Source organism: Anabrus simplex, chromosome 2, assembly GCF_040414725.1.
Source record: "Anabrus simplex isolate iqAnaSimp1 chromosome 2, ASM4041472v1, whole genome shotgun sequence".
In the NCBI taxonomy this organism is placed as follows: Eukaryota; Metazoa; Arthropoda; class Insecta; order Orthoptera; family Tettigoniidae; genus Anabrus; species Anabrus simplex.
In genome coordinates, this window is record NC_090266.1 from 333,692,537 (window position 1) to 333,716,207 (window position 23,671).

At 42.2% G+C, this 23,671-nt stretch overlaps 1 protein-coding gene across 6 annotated transcripts in view; it reads left to right on the forward strand.

Moving 5' to 3' along the window:
• Window positions 1-23,671, forward strand: part of cher (filamin-A) — a 754,003-nt gene that overhangs the window by 590,440 nt on the left and 139,892 nt on the right. For 5 of the 6 annotated variants that reach the window (XM_067140703.2, XM_067140704.2, XM_067140705.2 and 2 more), the window contains one exon: window positions 15,135-15,285. In XM_067140703.2, the coding sequence (XP_066996804.1) occupies window positions 15,135-15,285 (151 nt within the window). Of the gene's footprint in view, window positions 1-15,134; window positions 15,286-15,634; window positions 15,994-23,671 lie in introns of those variants that run through there. The other variant, XM_067140707.2, reaches the window with a different exon arrangement.

The following is a 23,671-nucleotide window of genomic DNA, read 5'->3' on the forward strand; positions in this document are numbered from 1 at the left end:
TTTAAACAATTCAGCTTTCATCGCGAATGAAAAATTACACAGATAAAATTCTATATTTTCCCCCGTATACTGAGATTTTTTTCGTTTCTGCGTTGGACAAGTTCCGCTAAGTACAGGTACTTCTGTGTATATTTTAGTGTTAATCTCATCAGGCCATGGAATATTTCCGTTAAAACTAGATTTCTGCTATATGCAGGTTCCGTTGTGAACAGGTTTCACTTTAACTTTTTTCTTGCTACGTGTCTTGCGTCACACTAAACTCAAATAGGTTTTCGGTGACGATAGAATGGAAAGGAAGAAAACTAGGACTAGGAAGAAAACGTCCATGACCTTAATTAAGGCTCAACCCCAGCATTTGCCTGGTGTGAAAATGGGGAAACCACGGAAAATCTTTAGGGCAGCCGTCGATGGGATTCGAACCATCCATCTCCCGAATACAAGCTTACATCTACGGGGCCCGTACCACGCAGCCATATCGCTCAATTTTAATTATTAAATGGAAAGACACACAATGTGCATGAATACAAACTTACTCGCTACAGAGCTTTGTCAGAGAACAAGGCATTTTCAGGCACTCCAGGGCGTGGTAACGACCACAACATTTTTCACACCATCGGCACACACAATCATGGTTTGGTTCGTGAAAACTAGGTACAACACATGCCTTTTGATGTAAACCATGGACCGCTCCACGAGTCACTGTATGCCTGAGATCGAAGCGGCTTTGGCACCAATTGTCTGTTGTCATTGCGTCCGTCATATAAAAGCCATGCTAAATTTCTGTCTTCTTCAATTTTAACTAATGTAACAGCTCCTTGTATTCTTTTGTAGGTTGTAGAGTCATAGTGTGTCGTAGGTCCTCAATGAAGAAAAGTTCTCGGGTCGGTTCATATACAAGTCTTGAGGGTGTGTGTTTAGAACCACACAGCGCTCTTGCTTTCACCCTTTCTCTCTCTCTTAGGTCTTTCTGTTTGAGGAAGGTCCATATGATTTCAATGCCGTAGGTCGCGATTGGTGTAATTTTTCGACGGGAAAGTTTCAAGGCTGTTTTGATCGATATTTAACCAAGATGATCTGTGTCGTTTATTGCTATTATTGCTGACAGAGTCGTTTCTTTTATGTGAGCTGTAAATTTTAATTTGAATAACTATGTATACTGTATATTTGGAAGGATGTGTATATTTTCGTGGACTGCGTTAAGATTCGACCCACCGAGCTCGATAGCTGCAGTCGCTTAAGTGCGGCCAGTATCCAGTAATCGGGAGATAGTGGGTTCGAGCCCCACTGTCGGCAGCCCTGAAGATGGTTTTCCGTGGTTTCCCATTTTCACACCAGGCAAATGCCGGGGCTGTACCTTAATTAAGGCCGCGGCCGCTTCCTTCCAATTCCTAGGCCTTTCCTATCCCATCGTCGCCGTAAGACATATCTGTGTCGGTGCGCCGTAAAGCAAAAAAAAAAAAAAAAAAAAAAAAGAAAAGAAAGATTCGATCCTGCAAACGTGAGAACAGGAGGCGAGCGTGTAACTCCGCTGTAGGCCTGAAACTGATCGTGTGAAACAGATTCTACACACACATAATTTTAATGGTCTTGTTATTGAAGAGAAGTGCCACTGAAAAGAACAATTGAACGTCATGCCTGTTTGTTAAACGTTTGTAGGAACCATTTATCTTTGATAGGCATTGCTAATCTGTTTAACATGTCACTCCTTTGAACATTCACGCGTGGTGGTGACAAGTTGAGCTGCAGAAAATTAAGTGGCCGGCAGGTGCCAACGGACGTCGCAGACAATAGCCAGGCTTGTCTCGTGCCTCGTGAGCCCGTCATAATTTCCATTAATGAATGGGTTCACACGGGCTAAAAATACATAGCCATCACTGATGTGTATAAACTAATTTGAACTCTGTTGAATTATTTCGTTGCCATGTTCATAATGCTGTATACTTTCCTTTACTTAGCCTGTTCAGGATTCTTCCTTGCTCTTTAATTGACTGCACTCATTTAGGATTGAAGCTATTATTATTATTATTATTATTATTATTATTATTATTATTATTATTATTATTATTATTATTATTATTATTAAATTCCAATCTTGAAACGGGGCTTCTGAGCTGAAGTTGGCGGGTTCGATCCCGGCTCAGTCCGGTGATATTTAAAGGTGCTGAAATACGTCAGCCTCGAGTTAGTCGATTTACCAGCACGCAAAAGAGCTCCTGCGTGAAAAACTTCCGGCACCGCAGCGTCTTTGAAAAAACATATATTTTTTTGCTAGTGGTTTAACATCGCACTAACACATCGAAGGTTTTCGGCGACGGCAGGATGGGAAAGGGCAAGGATTGGAAAGGTAGCAGCCGTGGACTTAATTAAGGTACACCTACGGCATTTACCTGGTGTGAAAATAGAAAACCACGGGAAACCATACTGAGGGCTGCCCACGGTGGCATTCTATCCCACCTTCTCCCACAGCTACGCGACCCTAACTGTACGGCCAACTCGCTCGGTATTATTATTATTATTATTATTATTATTATTATTATTATTATTAAGTCTTCATGCAGGACTAAAACACACTTGCCCACTTAGAACCTTGGCTTTCGAAGACGACTGCTGATGGTTTTTAGACCATGTGGCCAGTGCGACGATATCCTTAGCTGTATTGTTTGGCTTTCGTGACTGGGTAATAGTATTTGTAAGATAAGTCTTATGTGATATAAAGAACCTGCGGTTGGTTTTTTTTTTTTTTTTTTTTTTTTTGCGGCTTTACGTCGCACCGACACAGATAGGTCTTATGGCGCGGTTGGTATTAAAGGCATAGCTTAATTGAGTATGAGAGAGTGAATTGAACATACATGTGTTAGCCAATTCTAGGTGGCAACTATTGTGGAGCAGATTCTCTGTTAGCAATATCGCTTGATATGTTGGACGAAATGGTGCTCTAATACAATATACAATACGTATACTACAATATCGGTACAGCAGGGCAGTAATTGAAGAGTGAAGAGAATCGTTCAAGAGTATCTCGAGCTACTGCGGGCCGATGACCTAGGTGTAAGGCCCCTTTAAACAACAAGCATCATCATCGTCATCAAGTGAGCTACTGTGGCTCTTTACGATACACTAGGCATTGCAGTCCTGGCGAAAGGAAGGCGTCTTGAGTGATCGCTGAGGGAGAATTTAGTGGAAGCAGGTACAGTACGTCAAAAGAGCTTGTTTGTGTGTACCTACTTCATAATGTTTATACATTTTGTGAAATATTGCTTTGCAGGGTAAGGGAGAATCTTACCTGCACTTAATATTGTAGCAGTGTTACAAGTACCCAGAACTAATTTTTTTTCAATGCCACGGTGTAGTAATAACGTTGAGATATTTTGACGCTGTGATAATTGAAGACATGGAATGTGTTGTCCGATGAGTACTGGTCTACGACGTTGTTGCTCGTAATGTGCAGTCCTAATCGGCGAATGATCATGACTACTTGACAGATCATTGATAGTGTTAAAAATTACCGTTTAATCTGGCACTAACATAGATACCTTTTTCGCCTCAAGTAAGGGACCGTGTGGTTGTCACACTTATGGCCAACCTGGAAAATAGAATATTTCAACATGACAGTGTTTACCTTCAGTAATAGCGCTTGGCCTCCGGAGAGGCCTGATGCAGCACGCCCTGACCTACCGGGGATGAAATCTAATGTTGAAGACGGCACACACACACACACACACACACACACACACACACACACACACACACACACACAAGCCGTTTTAACCAGTGGGGGGTCCAACCACCGTTGCGACCGGAAATCTAAGCCAGGACCCCTGGAGCAGTTGGCCACGGAGCCAGACAGCATGCGATGATACTCTACAAGAACTATGGACTCGATGCCCAGGTGGTTAAAGCCCTTGGCGACCATGACCTATATTTATAAGCCCGAAATGAATCTGAGAATCCTAAACTTTACTACATCAGCGAGCAACTCTCCTTGCTTGCCTTCTTACTAAGAGAATCCTGACCAATGCATGCGAGGCTTTTTAGGAGAAAATTTCATTCCTGTAATTCGTGTTCCTTGTAAGTCTGGAGGTGGCTATTATCACCGTATCAACAATCGCGTAAAACTGCAAGCTTGATTTTAATTTATTTGTCTACTGTATATCCAGTTTAAGCTCAAGTCATCCCTAACTCTTCTTAATGTTGCAATTCTTGTTTTCGACCGTGTACTGTATATTCTGTTTGGGCCGACCACCTAGATATATTCGAAGAGACGATGAAAGTTCGATGACCTTGGACAAATTGAAGAAGGGCATGTCGCTATAGATTGCTCGGGGCTGGACTGCTTTATGCACCAAGTCGCCTACAAATGTATTGTATACTAAGATCAGATAAAGTAAACTCGTGTCCTCATCCCGAGGTGGTGCAGCTCTTTTCAGGCACACCCCTAATGGAGATGAGCTGCATGTACCATTTTAACCACAGAAAAACCCTCCTGCCATTCTTAATTTTCTGGCAGTACCGGGAATCGAACCCGGGCCACGGAGGACACCAGCTAATACACTAACCGTTACCTTACGGAGGCGGACCTAATATCAGATGGCGAATGGGGATTAATGAATGTCTCTTGTAAGTACGTAATTTCTGAACTGAGGATCGTGACGTCTCTGGACATTATAAGAGGAAATACCGTTTTCTCGCGTTTTCCATACTCCCTGAAATAGTTATTTTTGATGCCTCACGTGTGTAGTTTCTACGGGGAGTAAATGAAATGAAAGGGCGTATGGCTTTTAGTGCCGAGAGTGTTCGAGGACATGTTCGGCTCGCCAGGTGCAGGTCTTTTTTTTATTTGACGCTCGTAGGCTACCTGAAATGATAATGAAGACGACACATGCACCCGGTCCCGTGCCAGTGATGGTTCAAGTTCCCGACCCTGCCGGGAATCGAACCCGGGGCCCCTGTGACCAAAGGCCAGCTTGCTAACCATTTAGCCATGGGGCCGGACAACGGAGAGTAACAATTAGTAGTTGACTGTTAACGCAGCTTTTCCCCTACCTGTCCAGTACCAAGCCTCAATAATACAATAGGTAAATGTCTGAAGCGTCCACCTATCAAACAGTATTCGTGATCAGGTAGTTTGGTAGTGTGTCAGCTTGTCTAACTTCCCTGTTCCTGAAACTCCTTTTTTCAGAGACGCACTTTCGTTGTGTTATTGTGCCCAACTTCATAGCCGAGAGCGCTAACGCACGTCCCATGATGGTGTCGAGTTGTTGGTCCCGCGCTTCATGTCCGAAAATGTTAGCAGGAAAGTTTTTGCGGAAAGGCTGAAATGCGTTATGGAGAAAAACATCTCGAAAGGATGATTAGTTCCCTTACAATCGGGATAAAAATGTGACGCGCTTATGCGTATAAGATATTTCCATGCGACTGCCTCGTGAACATTACACAGCCAGGACATACCTCAATATCGTAACATAGTTACATCCCACTAGAAAAGACAGCATCATTAAATATTTAATAATAATAATAATAATAATAATAATAATAATAATAATAATAATAATAATAATAATGCACACCATCTAGCAGTATGTTTGTTACGAATTAACCAAGGCAAGGCATAACCCGCCGTAACGCACTCCTTTCCACACTCCTGTCTCAAGCGACTTCTCATCATATGGTGGTGATCTTTATTTTACGAGGAAGTAGGCCTACAACCAGGACTTCAGTTTACACAAAATCTGACTTTCAATTATTCACACAATCGTAATCTAACCAAAATCATCTTGAAACGCAACAGAAGAAGGATAGTTCGAAAACGATTATATGAAGTTATTTAAAATACCAGCTAGTCTTGTGTGTGTACTTACAACTAGATTAACAGTTCTTACACCACCATTGCTCGATAATTTACACAAAATGCAGCCTACTGAATCTTGCAGTCGCTGCTTGAAACATACTAGATGTTTGGGAAAGGGCTGTAAGATCCGGTTTACAAACGAAAATATGCTATAGTTCTTTTTTACGGTCTTCTTCGATAACTTGAGTAGTATTGTATACTAATCTGCGTCGATATTGTCGATTAACCAATAATCAGACCTGTTTTATCGATCTTAGCTCCTAGCTCTGGAATGTGAAACTTCTCGTGTGGGTCGCCTGATTTGCGTAGTTTTTTCTTTGTTCAAAAGTTGGGGAATCGAATCCCGGATCAGCTGGTTGTTATTTAGATGTGCTTAATTGTGAGATACCTACATCGATAATTTACTGCCATGTTTAAGAGCCCCTTTTTGCTGAAATATTCCAGTACCATGTGAAGGAATGTTTGAGCACACCACATCCATATTGGTTCTTACGTAACGCGAGCTCAAGAGTTCAGATTGTGAGGATATGTTCTTTGCAGTCTGCAGTGAACATATCAGCTCTCAGTATTGTTCTGAAATGTCTAATAAAATAATGCTGAAGTCCGGAACTAAGTCTTACAGTTTGTGTTCATGTTACCTCGTTTGGTGTTACTAAAATAGTATCTTCCTTTTTACGTAGTGTGTTAATTTATGGAAACCTGCATTTGGTATTCCCCCATTCCATCTGCTTTGTTATTGTTTTTCGTTCCCCTAACTACCGTTACGGTTTTCGGAGTCGCTGAGGTGCCGGAATTTTACCCCGCACAATTTCGTATACGTGCCTGTAAATGTACTGACACGAGGCTTACGTATCTGAGCACCTTCAAATACCATCAGACTGAGCAGGGATAAATCTCACCAACCTGAGCTCGGAAGGCCACCGGTACTCTACCGTCTGAGCTACTCAGCCCATCGCTGTGTGAATAATGTAGGTATGTGTAGTCTCAGTGCTCTAGATAATAACAATGGCGTGTGACTTCCGTGCAGGCCTGGTGCAGATCTTTCGAGTTGACACCGTATCGGAGACGTGCGCGTCTGTGAGGATGGGTCCCTCTTTAACTATCGTGAGCCATTGGAATTAACCAATGAAGGTTAAAATCCCCGACCCGGCCTGGAATCGAAGCCGGTACCCCTTGGACCAAAGGCCAGCACACTAACCATTTAGCCGTGAAGCCGGACAATACACTTCGTGATACAGTATTGCGAATGTTCAGTGTTTTGCGGGAAGCTATGCCCTACTGCAGTTTGTTGGCATAGATAGCAAAATAGATTTTGTGTGAAGAAAAATGCGCGGAATATTTCATGCGATTCCTTTGCGATCAATGTGTGCGAGCCGTTAAAGGGGAAATGAAGAATACATGACATCGTAAAAAGATGTGTGAATATTTTAATTGTTTATATCATGTGCCTACGATGTTGTATTTTCATTTCTTACTTTCTCGGAATATTTTTTCCATTCCAACTCTAACCACTTTCTACTTTTAGAAGCAATATATCAGTAGCAGCAACATCAATTACAATTCAGTTTTCATTGTTCTCGATCAATCCTTTGTACTGATGATGTAATTTTTGAAAAGGCCTTCTTAATGTTGCTTTCTATATCGAAGACTGTCTCATATTACACGAGGGTTCCTCTTACAACACGGTGCTACGGAACTCGCGTACAAAGAATTCGAAGAACTGGTCATTAACTATCCATTAGCATGACCTTTAGGCCCTAAATGATATATAAATAGTATATGACATCTTTGTGGAGAACAGACTTTCGACACGAGTCCCTGCGGAGAAATCATTTTCTGTTTCATAGCAGAGTCCGAGGCGCTTCGTGCCAGTCCGGAACTGCCTTCCGCTGTGACAACACATGTTACGAGTTACACATTACACTTACTAGGGCCTAAACCGAGGGACTGATATTAGTGTAAGGCAAACACAGGCAAGTGGTCTGCTCGCTTGATGATGGCTGTTTCGACGTCGATAAGCTGGCAGTGGAGCGGAAGTAAACTGGTGAAGCACATGGCTCGTGTGGGCGTGGTGGGAGACAAGGCGGGCATTCAAGTACCGTCTGCTAACTGAGACCGCTACAGTGTGAGCTACAGTCATGCACTGCAGCAGTCTGCAACTGTTGCCACCAGCTCGACAGGACGGCCCCTCTTTTCCATGGACGCAAGCAAGAGACGCTGCTCAATGGACATGGAATTGGTGTCAGGTGCCATTGAACTTATTTCGTAATTTGCACGTTTACATGCATGAATGTATACTATACCGTATACCACTCTGTATTTTATTTTTTATACAGGAAAGAATCTAAGGAGCGAAAACGTTAGCTGTGTTGCGGTCTGGGTGTTGTAAATCTAGCCACTTTGTTCTCATTGTTTATTTATTTGTCTTGGAACTGCGCCCGGAATGCGGGGGTTCTTTGATGGACCGACTGAATGGGAGCCGTGTCATGCCATTGTTCTGTTGAATGAAGGAGGCTGGCGTAGTAGTCCACATGACGTTCTTCATAACATTCATACCTCAACCTCAGCACGTCGTTAGTTAGCACTTCTGTGTTTGCATCACGGTTGTGGGAAAGAAAAGTTAGTTGAGTTAGCATCCTTAATAAATTTTAACTCATTACTGGTAGTTCTCAGTATTTTTATTTATATGGTCCGAGTTGTTAAAACCTTAAATCTACTTGCTCTGTTTTCAATGACCGTTTAACACCCAGCACGTTAATTTCTCTTATTAATACTTGCGTGGGTATTACCCATCGGCCGAAAACTCGTGAATTATATATTTGAACCGTTGACAAAGAATTTTTGATATTATTAGTCTTCAACCTTGTTAATAAATGTAATGGGAAGTTTTGTATATTAAGTCAATTGTTGCAGAAAGTAACCATGCTAGTAATTTACTTGAATTGGTACGGGGTTGTTTGTGAAGTAAATAAGCAAATACTCCCCGTAGCTTATAAGGATTTGACTTTTAATGTGGTAGTCACTAAATCGTGGGCTATGGGAAGACACATAGATGGACATTAATGGACAAAGAAAATTGGCCTCTGTTCGTAACCGTGTCTCTTTCCTTATGTGCTGTACGTGGCATCGACCTAGACACGTCTTATGGCCACGATGTCCTGCTCTATGGCTAAATGGTTAGCGTGCTGGCCTTTGGTCACAGGGGTCCCGGAATTTTAACCGTAATTGGTTCATTTTGCTGGCACGGTGGCTGGGTGTATGTGTCGTCTACATCATTTCACCCCCATCATGACGCGCAGGTCGCCTGCGGGTGTCAAATCAAAAGACCTGCATCTGGCGAGCCGAACTTGTCCTCGGACACTCCTGACACTAAAAGCCATACGCTTTATTGTCATTTATGGCCAAGATGGGATAGGGAAGGGCTAGGACCAACAATAAGAAGGAAGTGACATGGCCTTAGTTAAGATACAGCCCCTGTATTTGCCTTGCGTGGAAATGGGGAGGCACAGAAAACCACCTTCAGGGCTTCCGACAGTGGGGGTCGAATCCAATATCGCTCGAATATAAGCTGACATCTAGATGATACAAAAGCGCGTAGCCACTCGCTCGGTAAGCAAGGGTGATCAGTAAATGTAACTGTAAAGCTTTTCAGTCTGTTGAAAACACTAGTTATAACACATGTAACACTGTAACCCGCCTGTTGCTATTTCCTGATGAATACAGTACTTTCTCATCCTTCTCTTGGCACAGGAGAGAGTGAGAGAGAGCAAAGTGTAGCTTCCACCAAGTCTCAGTCTGTAACAATATGGAAGCTGCTGGGGTATGAATGGTACCGAGTAATGGTATCCGTAGCACGATTAGTGGCTCTGAGGATTACGGAAGGTGTTGCTCATTGGGTCAGTCGTTCTACAATAGCACTTTCTGTTCTAGTGAGGAAAGCAATGGAAAACTGTCTCATTCCTCATCTTGCCTAGTACGCCTCATTTTGGCGCTGCCATTGGTTTTTGCCATTTCCCTATGACTGCATAGCATTTTATGGTGCTATTTGAGGATCCAACCAACCTCGGGGATGATGACCTAACAGATACAGACAACACTGTAATATGCCTGTAAATAAACACACGCTAATAATGTGATCGGTTCACTGTTCACAGATACATTCTGTTTAGATTGATGAAATGTTATACGTAGATATGGACGACAGTTTTAAGATGTATTCCTACGCTAGCGAGTTCTTTGTAGCGTATCACTAATATATATATTTACATGGATATATTTGTGGGCGGGGGGTCTATCTGGAATTAGTGTCATCAATTTTCCGACACCATTGTAACCATGGCAACCAGTGTTCGTCTGTGTATACTAGGTCAGCTGCGTGTGCTCTCTTCCTGTAACTAAGAGCTTGAGAACATCAAGTGAACCCAGTTCTACTCCTAGGTCCAGAATTAAAATGCTTGAACGGGTCGGAAAACGAACCTAGAGCCTTGGAATAAGAGACGGCCACGCTACCTTTACACCAGAGGGATGAATAATAAGATTAGTATTATATTTACGGAATGTTTCGTTTTCTCGTAATTCATAAGCCGTACCATTATTTTATGGATACACTCATTTTTCGTTCGATTTATCTCAATTCTTTATCTCCCCTATCGGTGGAGTATGTATCCCTGCTTGTCGTAAGAGGCTACTCGCTCTCGTCTTCTAAGCCCACGATTCTGTCTTTCCGTGTAGCGGAGAAAATGTACCAGTGCGAAGTTTTCTTAGTCCGCTGGAGTCTGCTGTACAGCTCTTGACTGACGGGCTATACTTGGCTCACCACTGCTAACGAACCCACTGGCGCTGAAAGACGGAAAGTAAACATTGCATTACAAGCTAACTGACAAATTTGAGCACGTAAAAATACACTAGAAAGATGGACGTGTAGTCTAAGATATTTTGAATCCACTGAAGGGGAGACAAGAGCTGTCCTCAGTGTCCCACATTCTAAGTCATGCTCTGCAATTGGACTGAGTGGCTCGGCTGCTTATCCCAGAAAAATCTCCGGTAATACTTTACCACTACCCCAAAATCAGACCTCATTTCAGCCTTCATTTTCTTCTTGATCCCTTATATTTTGCCTCTCTAAGAAGCGAAAAGTGAACGTGTTGTTTCAAATCCAGCTCGTCCTACTGTATTCCATGCAGCAGTTCTTCATAAGTGCCTCAGAGCAACCTTTCACTTGCTTAATTATTTATTATCCTTCGAATGTACAAGCTACTTTCTAAGCAGCCAGCTCTTGAAAATTTTCCCCGCATACTTATTTGGCTGGCAGACTAAAGATTCCTTGATATTTCGTCTTGGAAAAAAAAAACAGATTTCTTCAGTCATACGTCATTAAACGTTCATAGTACGATAGTATATTAAATCGGTTTTGTTTATTGTTTGCTGACAACGCCTATGTTCCTGCGATTACGGAAAACCTATTGTCATGTCAACATAATGCATACGATTTTTCTTCATTTATCTGCGATATTTTCAGCCCTGCTGACACACAACACCAGTGGAATAACTACTTTCATTACGGATGATGATCTGAAAGATTAAAAGCTACACTGTGCACTTCTGAATATGACCTCGGATACATTGTGTTCCTTCTATTGTTTGTTCAGGATAAAAGTAAAATCCGCCCTTTTCTCCTTCATAATACGGAGCCGAAGCCACAGCGAGTTTTAGTGGCTATCACTATTGTGCTTTTCCTCACTCGCTCGCAAGATTCTGCCTTTATTGAAATGCTGGGTGTCCATCCCAATCTTTAAAATAGTACCACCACAGTAAGAAACATTTTCTCTTTAGTCACTATGTGCTGCTCGAGAGTTAGAATACGAATTACCGAGCGAGTTGGCCGTGCGGTTGGGGTCGCATAGCTGTGAGCTTGCATTCGGGAGATAGTGGATTCGGATCCCACCGTCGGCAGCCCTGAAGGTTGTTTTCCGTGATTTCCTATTTTCACACCAGGCAAATGCTGGGCTGTACTTTAAGGCCATGGCCGCTACTTTCCCGATCCTAGCCCTTTCCTATCCCTCCGTCGCTGAAAACCTTCGATGCTTTAATGCGACGTTAAACAAGTAACAAAAAAAGGAATTATTCTACGATGCTCCCGGTGACACGTCTTATTCCTAGAATTCATGTAAAACTTGATGTAGCTGGGCAGAGTGGCTAGGATGGCAGAGCACCGGCTTTCTGAGCCCAAGGTGGCGGTCGGGGGTATTTGAAGGTGCTGAAATACGCCAGCCTAATGTTGGTAAATTTACGAGCACGTACGAATTTCTGCAGGACAAAATTTCCGGTACCTCAGCGCCTCCGAAAACCGTAAAATTAGTTAGTAGCACATAAAAACATCGATCCAATCTAGTCCGTGCATCTTGATATCATTAGCACTAGCCAACGTTGCATAAACCTGTGACATATGAGTTAAACTCCGTCAAGTGGTTCTTTCTGGTTTCTATTTCTCAATATTCAATATTCAAGATACCATTCTCCCTAATCTCGAAATTCATAGATTAGGAAGAGGGTATTATTTATTGTAATTGTTTCATAATTTGTGATACATGCCGTATACAAAATTAGAAGGAGTAACTTAAATAACTATTGTGAATTGTGTTAATAATAGGTACATGCGATGAATGTTCATATAAAGCAGGTGCTTAGAAATTGAACAGAGAAAGAATAATGAATAATATAAACTGAATGTTGGAGTTACATTCATATATAGCATTGGCAGGAAAAAAAAAAAAACAACCACAACATCTATTTATAGTGATATCTTTTCAGATTATCAAAGATAATATTGCCTTTGCAGGCTGTTAAGAAAAGAGAGAAAACGGAAATTATTACTTGACAATACATGAAACTAGTAGAACTACTGTAACAAGGTAGTTCCATGCTATCCCTTCAGCCTATGTACCTAATGGCTCTAGACTTCAACGGAGTTTTATTGTCTAGGTTACCTTAGGCACAATTCGGTTCCTGGCTGACATGTGTCACATCCTTTCCTTCCTTCAGTTTCCTGCTCCACCTTCCCCTAATAATGTTAAATAATTTTGCAATTCTATCCGGATGCATCCATTCTCTGTTCAATAACTTTACAATTGTATACAACTGATTTTTCGTTCTCAATTTTCTTTACATCCTCATCGTCTATGAATTTTTCTCGTATTTCCTTTGTCATAGGGCAATCTTTTATAAGGTGTGCCCATCCCATCTCTTCAGAGCATATTGAACATTTATTTTCATCCCTGTTCCTTCTATATGCTTTATTTTTATGTATCCCCGTTAACCACCATATTATACCCCTCATTCTCTTTTTTGTTATAAACTCTACATTTATTCTCATTCTTCCATTTATATTACAAAATTCTTCTCATGACCTCTTACTTCTACATTGTGCATCAATGCCTTGTTTTTCAATATCATTAATTCTTAGAACTATTTTTTTTAAAACATATTTTCCACTTCTCTATACCTTCTTTTTCCCAGTAACATCACATTCCAATCGTTTCTAAAATATTCCGTACCCCATCCACCCAGTATCCTTGGTTCTGATGTTTCATTTATTTCTATTTCTCCAGGAACCTTCCTCTCGACTATAACCTCCTTCCCCCGTCCTAGAAATGTGCGCATTGCTGCAACACAGGTTATCAGGCTGCACAATGCATGAATTCGTTAGATACAAAACCCCACAAGCAGGGAATAAATTAAAGGTGCGTTTATGTTTATTTCGTAACCTTCATTAATGCGAATTTTTCATAGAAATATGCCATAGGCTCTCGTCAGAAAATGTGATTGAATGTTACATTCTTCACACGCTTGAGTGCTTCCCAAAAATGACATAGTATTTTTTTTTTTTTTGCTAGGGGCTTTACGTCACACCGACACAGATAGGTCTTATGGCGACGATGGGATAGGAAAGGCCTAGGAGTTAGAAGGAAGCGGCCGTGGCCGGCTGCCGATAGTGGGATTCGAACCTACTATCTCCCGGATGCAAGCTCACAGCCACGCGCCTCTACGCGCACGGCCAACTCGCCCGGTAAAATGACATAGTAAATTTGACCATCAGCACTTTAAGACGGTGGGAAAAATCTTTGTGGAAATAGGACACGTCGATATTGTATTCATTATAATTGAATGTCACAGCCTGCCTTTATGGGTGGCACGACATGTACCGTGAGAATCAGGTATCTGGGCTTCTCGATCTCGGCCGATATTCACAGTATTATTTAACTTATATTCTAGAATACAAGTGTTATGCGACTCATAAGCCACGGAACCTGACGATTGAATATGTTTAAACGTCCCTTCAGTTGCTATAAATTTTGACCGTGACCGGAGTACATGAAAAGTGGTCCTTTAACGAGTCCGCATTTAATAGCTCTCGAGTACTAACTGAATGCACCAGTATCCGATCCCTTTCAACTTTCAACATAGAAGGCGAGTGCCTCAACATGAAGTATAGTGTGGAATTCGAACCATTAGAACGTGACTTCCTATTTCGGAAATATCATTCGAACCATGGTCACGTCGGTGAGAACCTAACTGCTCAATTTGTCACGCCAACTTCCATTATGTGTGCTTTAAAAGTATGCAATATTCAAGTCCTGGGACTTGCGTTACAATCCTAACTCCAAGTACAGTACATCCTCGTTACTATTGGCATCACGGTGACACGGTTATGACATGGCTTTATGGCCACAAGTAATAAAGAAATTATTGCCGAGAAATCACCGCCAGCGTTTCAGATACAGTTTTCAGTAGGATTTAAGTTTGTTGTAAAATATGTTTGTATCTGAGGCACTAGAGCAACGTCTTTTTTTTTTGTTTGTTTATTGTCGCTGGCAAGAATATGAGAGAGAATATATCGGTAATGTAACAGCCCAACTTGTTACTGAGTACCATTGAGATATGTTTTCTGCTTTACCTAAACGTCAGGGTACGTAGTGGGAGTGCAGAAGGGAATACGACAGAAGATCTTTCTCCTGAAACCTTGGATATTGCAGTTGCGAAAGGGTTCTACTTCAGTGATTACTGTCGGCTTAAAGTGCTAAGACATTTTTGTCGTACTGGAGGTGTATAGTACGTAGAATATTTTCAAGTCTTCTCTTTCCTGAATATGTTTATCATTGGTACTGCAGCTCTCTTCTGCAGTAGAAGTGCTTTTACAAAATAGGAAACTTACCACTAAAACCTGATTGCATTCCCTAGGTGTGTAAAGTAGCTTTAATTTGATTTGATTTACTGTCTTTTCTTGCAGGCTGGTCCAGAAGATTACAAACAAACTGTCGTCAAGGAGTCCCACAGCTCGAGAACACAGAGCAGAACAAGTTCCAGTCAGCAGTACCAGCAGTTCCGGTCGGTGCAGTTGAATAACATCCCTCTACCAACTACCGGAGGCCACGTTACAGGTAGGCCACCAGTTCATTATCTTGCTGCTTCCAATCGCTTGCAAGAAATTTTCGTTGCCTGCTTCTCCCTATTTTTGGGCGCAATCCGCTATTTACGGCAAGCGGGTCGCACCTCCATATGACTCACTGCCAGCTAGCCCGCTGGAGAATCGTGGTATGTGCGAGATGGCCTTCCAATGTTCCAAATTGTAGACGAATAAGAAAAAAACAGCAACGGTCGGAAATACCGCAAGCTATATAGCAAATGTGGTGGGAGGCGGGCGCACAGAGGGGCGGGAGGCTTGAGGTCGGTGTGGAAACGCCATCAAGTTTGCAGAGTGAGGAGCGAACTTGGAGGGTTATCTTATGGGCCTACCTGGCGGAGTACTTCCGGTGGGTGTCGTCTGGCTGACTACTGACTACTATCTGTCCCAGTAACGGAGATGCGGTTGTGAGAGCCGCAACGTCAGTCTGAAGCAATGTTCGGCTGGGACTTACCGGAGGACAAGGAACCTGTAGAAGCCACTTGGAACGACTTTAGTGGCCTGTATCTCGAGTACCTGAAGCTTGTGACTGTTAGCGAGTACGACCACGAGGAGAAGCCGGTGTATTACGCGTGTGTCCCTAGTCAAGCTACTCTAGCGTGTGCGCAGGCAGCAGCCAAGTCCAGCCGATTAGAGTTCGAACCTATCACCTTCCTTTCGTGTTATTACTTCCAAACGTGCAAAGGTAGGTTCATTTATTCTCCCCGTAGAACATTAATACTCCATTGGTGCTTACGGTTTTCACTCCTGATTACTTTATCTCCTCCACTGACAGAATTATTGTTTAATTGTTACACTACTTATTTTTGGTTATCTTTATGTTTGAAACCTATCTCTTCGTCTTGGAGTTAGATTGTAGTAAAGTCTCTTTCAGCGTATCGAACCTTTAACTGCTACACACATTATTATGTTTATAGGCTGAAAGAGACGAGAAACATTGAATCAGTCTGGATTTTCTTAATTTTTCCGCATACTGGATTAATAAAAATGGTGGCGATTGGAAACTGCTTAAATATGTTAAGTTGTGGTGCAGCCATAATTAATCTCCGTTGTGAGATTTGTTTGTTAGGTGCATGATAGTCGTTTATTTTTCCAAAATGTGATTTCGTTCTGTTGGTTTGTTATAATAATATAATAATTATTTCGGATCTCAAAATAAATAAGTCAATGCTTTGTATTTGCTTCGTAGCTGAAGTCCTCAGTTGCTGCCTAGCAAAATTCGGGGCTAATTTTAAGAATTGCTCTGACGTATGTTAAATATCCATGTTTTTCAATGAATACTAGAGCATTTTACTTCCAAGAAGTGACAAAATAGATATCTAGATGTATGTATTGCTTAATTTTATGCGGGATGGCTTCCTTTAGTTTCAAATCGAAGTCAAAGCATTATTGTGTCTTATCCCTGTAGAGTCACTGTAAATTTTGTATACTGTTGATGCCTCATTCTTTGACCATCGCGGTCAACAGTTCCCGATACTAAGTGCATGTGAAATCTGATAATCTGCATGGTTATGGTGTGTGTATTTATAATTAATTGGGAAGAAAGCGACTGTTGTCTGCATACTAGGTACTATTCAGGCTTCATCTGGTGATGAAGTGGCAAATGATAGAAAACCACTTCTAGGATCACCTAGCATGTGATTCGAATCCATAGCCCTTCTCGTCTGTCCTCATCAGGTAGAGAATGTGTAAAGTGAGAGATTTATTACAAATATTGTTGGGCATTTCTATCGTGTACATGCATGTTAAATATATCTGAGAGAGAAGAAAGGGCATTGGTCTTGTGTTGCATAATCTGTAGTACACACTCTTTAATACCCAGTTTCATTTACTCACCCCCCTCTCTCTCTCTCTCTCTCTCTCTCTCTCTCTCTCTCTCTCTCTCTCTCTCTCTCTCTCTCTCACACACACACACACACACACACACACACACACACACACACACACACACACACACACCCACCCGTGACATGTCGCATAGTACTGTGCATACTGTATAATCTCAATATATGGCCTAAGCAATTATATTTAGACAGTCTAACACAGATCCTCCCAAAACACAGGTTAAATGTTGATTGATAGTTTTCACACCGAATGAGGGCATTGCCATATCCCTTGTCATGAAACTAAGGAAATTGCAACAGCCCCACCTCACAGATTACTTAATTTCTATCCTACTGCAGTATTCTTGTATTACATCTGAAGTACGTTCATCTCCCACAATATTATTTGGAAACTTTTCTCATCCTCATCATCCTTCGCTAGCTACAAAAGTCCAAAGAAGTTGTACCTCCCCTGTCCTTATCAATCCGCTTCACCTGCTACACATTAACCCAATGGAAAATCCCTCAGAGCTGTCCTGTAACGTACTAATGTAAATGCATTTCCTAATATACTCAGGGCATTTATTGGTAAAGTAGGATCTTGTATCGTGGGTAGGTGTTTGGAAGTTCGGGTAATGTTGAAAGAAGGCGAGTAAAGGTACGACCTTAGTCTGCATTGCCTGATGAGACTGCGAACATCTCGGCTGTAGGGAATTAACCACATCCCTCCTCGGGAATCCATCTCCTTTACATGTAACCGAGTCCAGTAGCTTTTATCGCTGTCCCTGCAAATGTTTCACGTTTCTCTCAAAATGATCTTCTCTGTTTCGTATTATGTCTCTGTAAGATAGGCAAAGAGCAGGCAGTCAATCTGTTCGAGAAAGCTTTCATTGGGTTGCCTTAAATAAGTAAACTCACAAACCGATAGTGAGTACATGAGTTTTCGCACTGAACGGGGAAGAGCTGTACCAACATTGAGTTCACATTCCTGATTTAATGGACAAGATATAATATAATATAATATAATATAATATATAATATAATATAATATAATATAATATAATATAATATTAAATCACCATTCCTGACGTTAAAATTTGCCGTTCCAAATGTTTGTTTTGGATATGAACTTCATGTGGTTGTAAACTATGTTCTTCAGCTTTTCCTATGTTTTTTTTTCTGGGTTCGCCGTATCCACTTCAGCTCGTCTCTAGACACCATAGTGTAGGGTTGAGGCCCCGGGTTAACTCAGTCTCGTGAGACCAACTGACCACGTGGCACTCCAATATCTACAAGCCATCTGACTGGGTGAGCAGCAGTTGTCGTGGCAGGTTAAGGCCCGTAATAGTCTGAGTGTGCAACGGGTTTCGGGTTTTCAGGAGTTTCGAGGTTGGATGGCCTTCTTGTTAAGAATTTTTTTTCATGTAGAAATTACAACCGAGGATCCACTGGGATTCGAAATTCGATCGTCAGCCACCAACTAAACCACCGTACTAATCACGTTTTAATGCACCGAGTACGTTGGCCGTGGGGTTAGGGGCGCGCTGCTGTGAGCTTGCATTCAAGTGATAGTGGGTTCCAACCCCACTGTCGGCAGCAGTGAATGTGCTTTTCCGTGGTTTCCCATTTTCACACCAGGTGGATGCTGGGACTGTACCTTAAGGCCACGGCCGCTTCTTTCCCACTCCTAGCCCTTTCCCGTCGCCATAAGACCTGTGTCGGTGTGACGTAAAGCCAATTGTAAAAAAGTTTTACTGACTATAAGAATACAGTGCCTGTATTAGCATTATGACCAGAAATAGGGAAATACAAAATCTAGAGTCAGTGATTTTGATAATTCTTTCTCCATGGCTTTTCCCTCACTCTATTGGGATCGCGGTGCAATCTGTGTCACATATATGGACGTGCCCCAGATTTACGGCAGAATACCCTTCCTTAGACCAACTTTACGCACGCACACACACACTCACTAACACCTACACCCTGATCCAGAGGAAATAGCCAGGCGCGGCTAAAATCTCCGAACCCGGGACACTATGGACGGAAGACTGCTATAACCAAGGAGCCGGGCAGTAATGTTGATGTTATAATTAACAAACAAACAACTAAACAAACAAACAAACCCTTTGGATCTACAGCTCTGATGGGCCTTGGCTTACCAAGCGACCGCTGCTCAGTCTGAAGGCCTGCAGATTAGGAGGTAACGCATGGTCAGTGAGACGAATCCTCTCGGCCGTTGTGTTCTTGGTTTTCTAGACCGGGGCCGCCAGCTCTCCGTCAGATAGCGCATCAATTATAATCACGTAGGCTGAATGGACCTCGAAAACAGCCCTCAGGTTGTGGTAAAATTCCCTGGCCTGGCCGGGAATCGAACTTTGATGGTATACCCTGATTTCTTTTAAACGCAAACTCTAATTTATCTTGATATATCTTCTATTGCTTTAATCATGTGGAACATTTTTCTGCAGTATGTTATCTAAAGTTTGGTGCAGTCGCCGTCGTCGTCTTCTTCCAGAAAAAATGAAAACCTACAACCTTTTTTCCGGTCATTGACCGGGTCAGGGATGTAATGAATGAAACATATATAGCCTGTTATGACAATGGGGTCGCCACTCCCAAGGTGATTTATTAATGAGTGATAAATGCTATGAAATGATAATGGAGAGTGTTGCTGGAATGAAATACGACAGGGAAAACCGGAGTACCCGGAGAAAAACCTGTCCCGCCTCCGCTTTGTCCAGCACAAATCTCACATGGAGTGACCGGGATTTGAATCACGGTATCCAGCGGTGAGAGGCCGACGTCTTCTTCCAGACTTTTGCCTAATTACCTGGGGTCGCCACTTAAAATTTCGTAACAGTGCTTGGGTTAAATTCTGAACAATGTTGCGCACTGCTGTAATATTCCTCGGCTTATAAGGAAAACACATTATGTCCGATATCTTACTTGAGGAAAAAAAGATGTGAATGTTTCCACGATCTTTCATTGCCAACATTCAGTCTCAGAATAAGAATATTTATCTTTAGAATTATGCAGTGGGTTTGTTGGATTTTCTAGAATAGCGCTGTGTAGCTAACATTGTACTGATACATTTTACCTGAATGAAATTCTTCTCTTGAGACTTAGGAAGAAAATGGAAGCTAGAAAATTCAGTAACCTAAATGACCTCGTACGACTTCCGGATATCACTAGTAAATGGCGCGGAAAAAAATCACATAGCGTAGTGTGAAAATGTCAAAGCTGACTGAATGCATTTTGCTTGTTAAACCCACGATATATTAAATTTGTATTTGAATGTGAGATTTTCTTTTATCTTTCGGACTGAAATAGACTGCAGTCCTGAATGCATGACCTTGTTCGGTGCCAGTTTGACTTCCGGTAGATGTTCCGACTAATGAGGGGTGTGTTCGCAGAGTTCATTCTCTTAACAAAGACCCTTGTGGAGTGTGTCATTGGGAGTAATAACGCCTCTTCTGCGGTGGTCCATTCAGCATTCTACCACAATAGCAACTTGTGAATCAGCATATAGAGTACGAAATCTATAACACGAAGTGGGAGATAATTATCAGAAACACGACTTATCGTGTGATATTGAAGTGATCGCAATCATTCTTTATCGCAGAGGTTCATTAGGTCTTCAGGAATATTACCGAAATCAAAATAAAGATGCTCTAAAAATCATTATTCGCTACTTGAACGATCCTATATTCTACCATTCTTAAATGCTATGTACAGCAAAGACAAGAAGCTAAAGAGGAGTATAATACACGCGTACAAAGGATAAAGACCTGGTAGTCGATAATGAAGTGAACATGACTTACAGCGGAATAATAGGCCTATTAAAACTGCAATCCTCCCCAGATTAAAATAAAATCACAGGTAGTATATAATCTTATTTCAGTTAGTTTGTGTTTTAACCCGTTTTAAACAAATTTATTGGTAACTCCCTAGCAGACACTTTTTACTGCAATATAACAAAAGCTTTTCTATTTTTACTGAAAGCCTAAAACCTGTGAGAACCGTTTTGGTTTATGCCAGCATAGCAATGCACGGTGTAAGTAATCATTTATAGAGGGTAAGATCCACAAGGATGTTATATTGCCTGGATGAACTCTTTTGAACTGCTACCGTTAGAGACAAATCCCGGACGGATGGGGTGCCACTACTCGTTGAAGGAGAGAAGCTCAACGGAAGTCATCGCTAGTTATTTCAAACCCTTCTGGAAACTTCCCTTAGTATGTAAAATGCATTCAATTTAAATATTAGATAATTGCTTAATACTTTCCGCTATCGAACTTTCAGAAGCATTCATGCACCTTTTTGGACACTAGATAAAATATTATCTTTTTTGTCGACTCGAGCTCATGGTATTGTTTAAGTTCCTCGTAGGTGAACTTTTCTCCGAAACAATTTAACCTATAGACATGTTTGTTGATGATTTAATTTTTTATAGAATTTGTTTTACATCGCACCGAGAAAGACAGGTCTTATGACGACGATGGGATAGGAAAGGGCTAGGAGTGGGAAGGAAGCGGCGTGGTCTTAATTACTGTACAGCATCAGCATTTGCCTGATGTGAAGATGGGAAACCACGGAAAACCATCTTCAGGGCTGCCGACAGTGGGGTTCGAACCCACTATCTCCCGGATGCAAGCTCACAGCTGCGCGCCTTTAACCGCACGGCCAACTCGCCCGGTGTTGTTTGTATGAGCAGGGTTTGTATCTACATGAGAAGTGAATAATATTTTGATAATAATATTAAGTCTGATAAAATATTAAATGGGAGGAACATACAATACCATGTGAGTTTTTGTTTTCTCGACTATGCATCCAAAACTGAACTGACGTCGTATTGTCGCATTTACGGTGCTCGTTTCCAGTAGACAATTGCTCAACGCACCATGCCGATGTTGTTATAGGATGACTTCAGGCCGGAAAAACATAAACGGCAGTATCGAGTAGGTACTATATCCGAATATTCTGTGGAGTCTATTTTGTATCCTCTCGAAAAGGTTTTAAGGGGCTGGAAACATCAATTGACACTTTAGCAACGAACGTGAAAATGACATGACAAGAGTGGAACGGTCCTTTTCAGTAACCAGCCGCAGAACTTCCAGACATTCTGTCTACAGACACTTTGTAAGGATTACACGGACGGAAGCCTGCAGCATGCAGGGTGTATCTAAATTATACCGACAAAAAAAATCAAGGATGCTCTTTGTGTTTTGTAAAGAACGGTGGGGCAATCAGATTGGCAGGAAAAGAGTCGTTTCGAGAAAATGAGGTTACTTTGTTACTTGCGTCCGCGTGATTCAAATTGAAGAACTAGCCAGAGCTTAGTCGCTGCTCACCGCTGTGCTTCGTGGAGGGGAAGGAGACGGAGATAATGCTCTGCGTGAATGCACAAGCTTCCTCGTTCGACTCGCACAGGCAATATCGGCCGTAATACACACACAGAGTAATTAAGACACATTTGTCAGTCAAGGAGTGCATCCGATCGTTTATTCTCTCGTCTGTTGGTGTAGATAATTTGCTTTATTATTATATATATTTTTGCAAGTTGCTTTACGTCGCACCGACACAGATAGGTCTTGTGGTGACGATGGGACAGGAAGCGGCTAGGAATAGGAAGGAAGTGGCCGTGGCCTTAATTAGGGTACAGCCCCAGCATTTGCCTAGTGTGAAAATGGGAAACCACGGAAAACCATCTTCAGGGCTGCCGACAGTGGGGTTCGAACCCACTATCTCCCGAATACAGGATACTGGCCGCACTTAAGCGACTGCAGCTATCGAGCTCGGTTCTTTATTATTTAACATGCGCGAAGAAGCAACGTTGCCGCCCGACGATCGTGCGTTCCTTTACTCACATTGTAAATGGAATGAAATAACTGAACGAAAGGAACAATATGCCCAATGGTTCGATTGCAGCAAATGTTCGATTTGCCCCTCTACTTATTCGATGCACAGTTCACAACAGACTCTGTTCAGGATGGTTAGTGTGTCACGAACGACCTGAAAAGCTGCCTGGATCGTGGTACAAGTTCGTCTTCTCTTTCCACGGGGTTCGCTTACACTAAAATCTTTACGTAAGGCCACAAGGAAAACTATCCATGGGAGTTAAATCGACCGACCGCGGAGGCCATTTAACTGGCCCACCACGCCCACGGCCTGCCCATATCCCTTTAAGCACTGCGTGCGCGGGGAGTGAAATGCAGTGGAGCGCCATCATGACACAGCCACATGCGCTGTCGGATACCCAGAGGATCATCGTCTAATGATCCAGACAGTGATTCTACAAAGAAACGGTAGTATTACTATTCAGGCGAAGGGGGAGTATATACGGCCCCAGTCAATATTAACCAACAATGCCGACCGAAACACTAAACCGGTGATGATCGAACGAGTTGGCCGTGTGGTTAGGGTTACGCAGCTGTGAGCTTGAATTCGGAAGATAGGGGATTCGAACCCCACTGTCGGCAGCCCTGAATATGGTTTTCCGAGTTTTCCCATTTTCACACCAGGCAAATGCCACTGCCATAA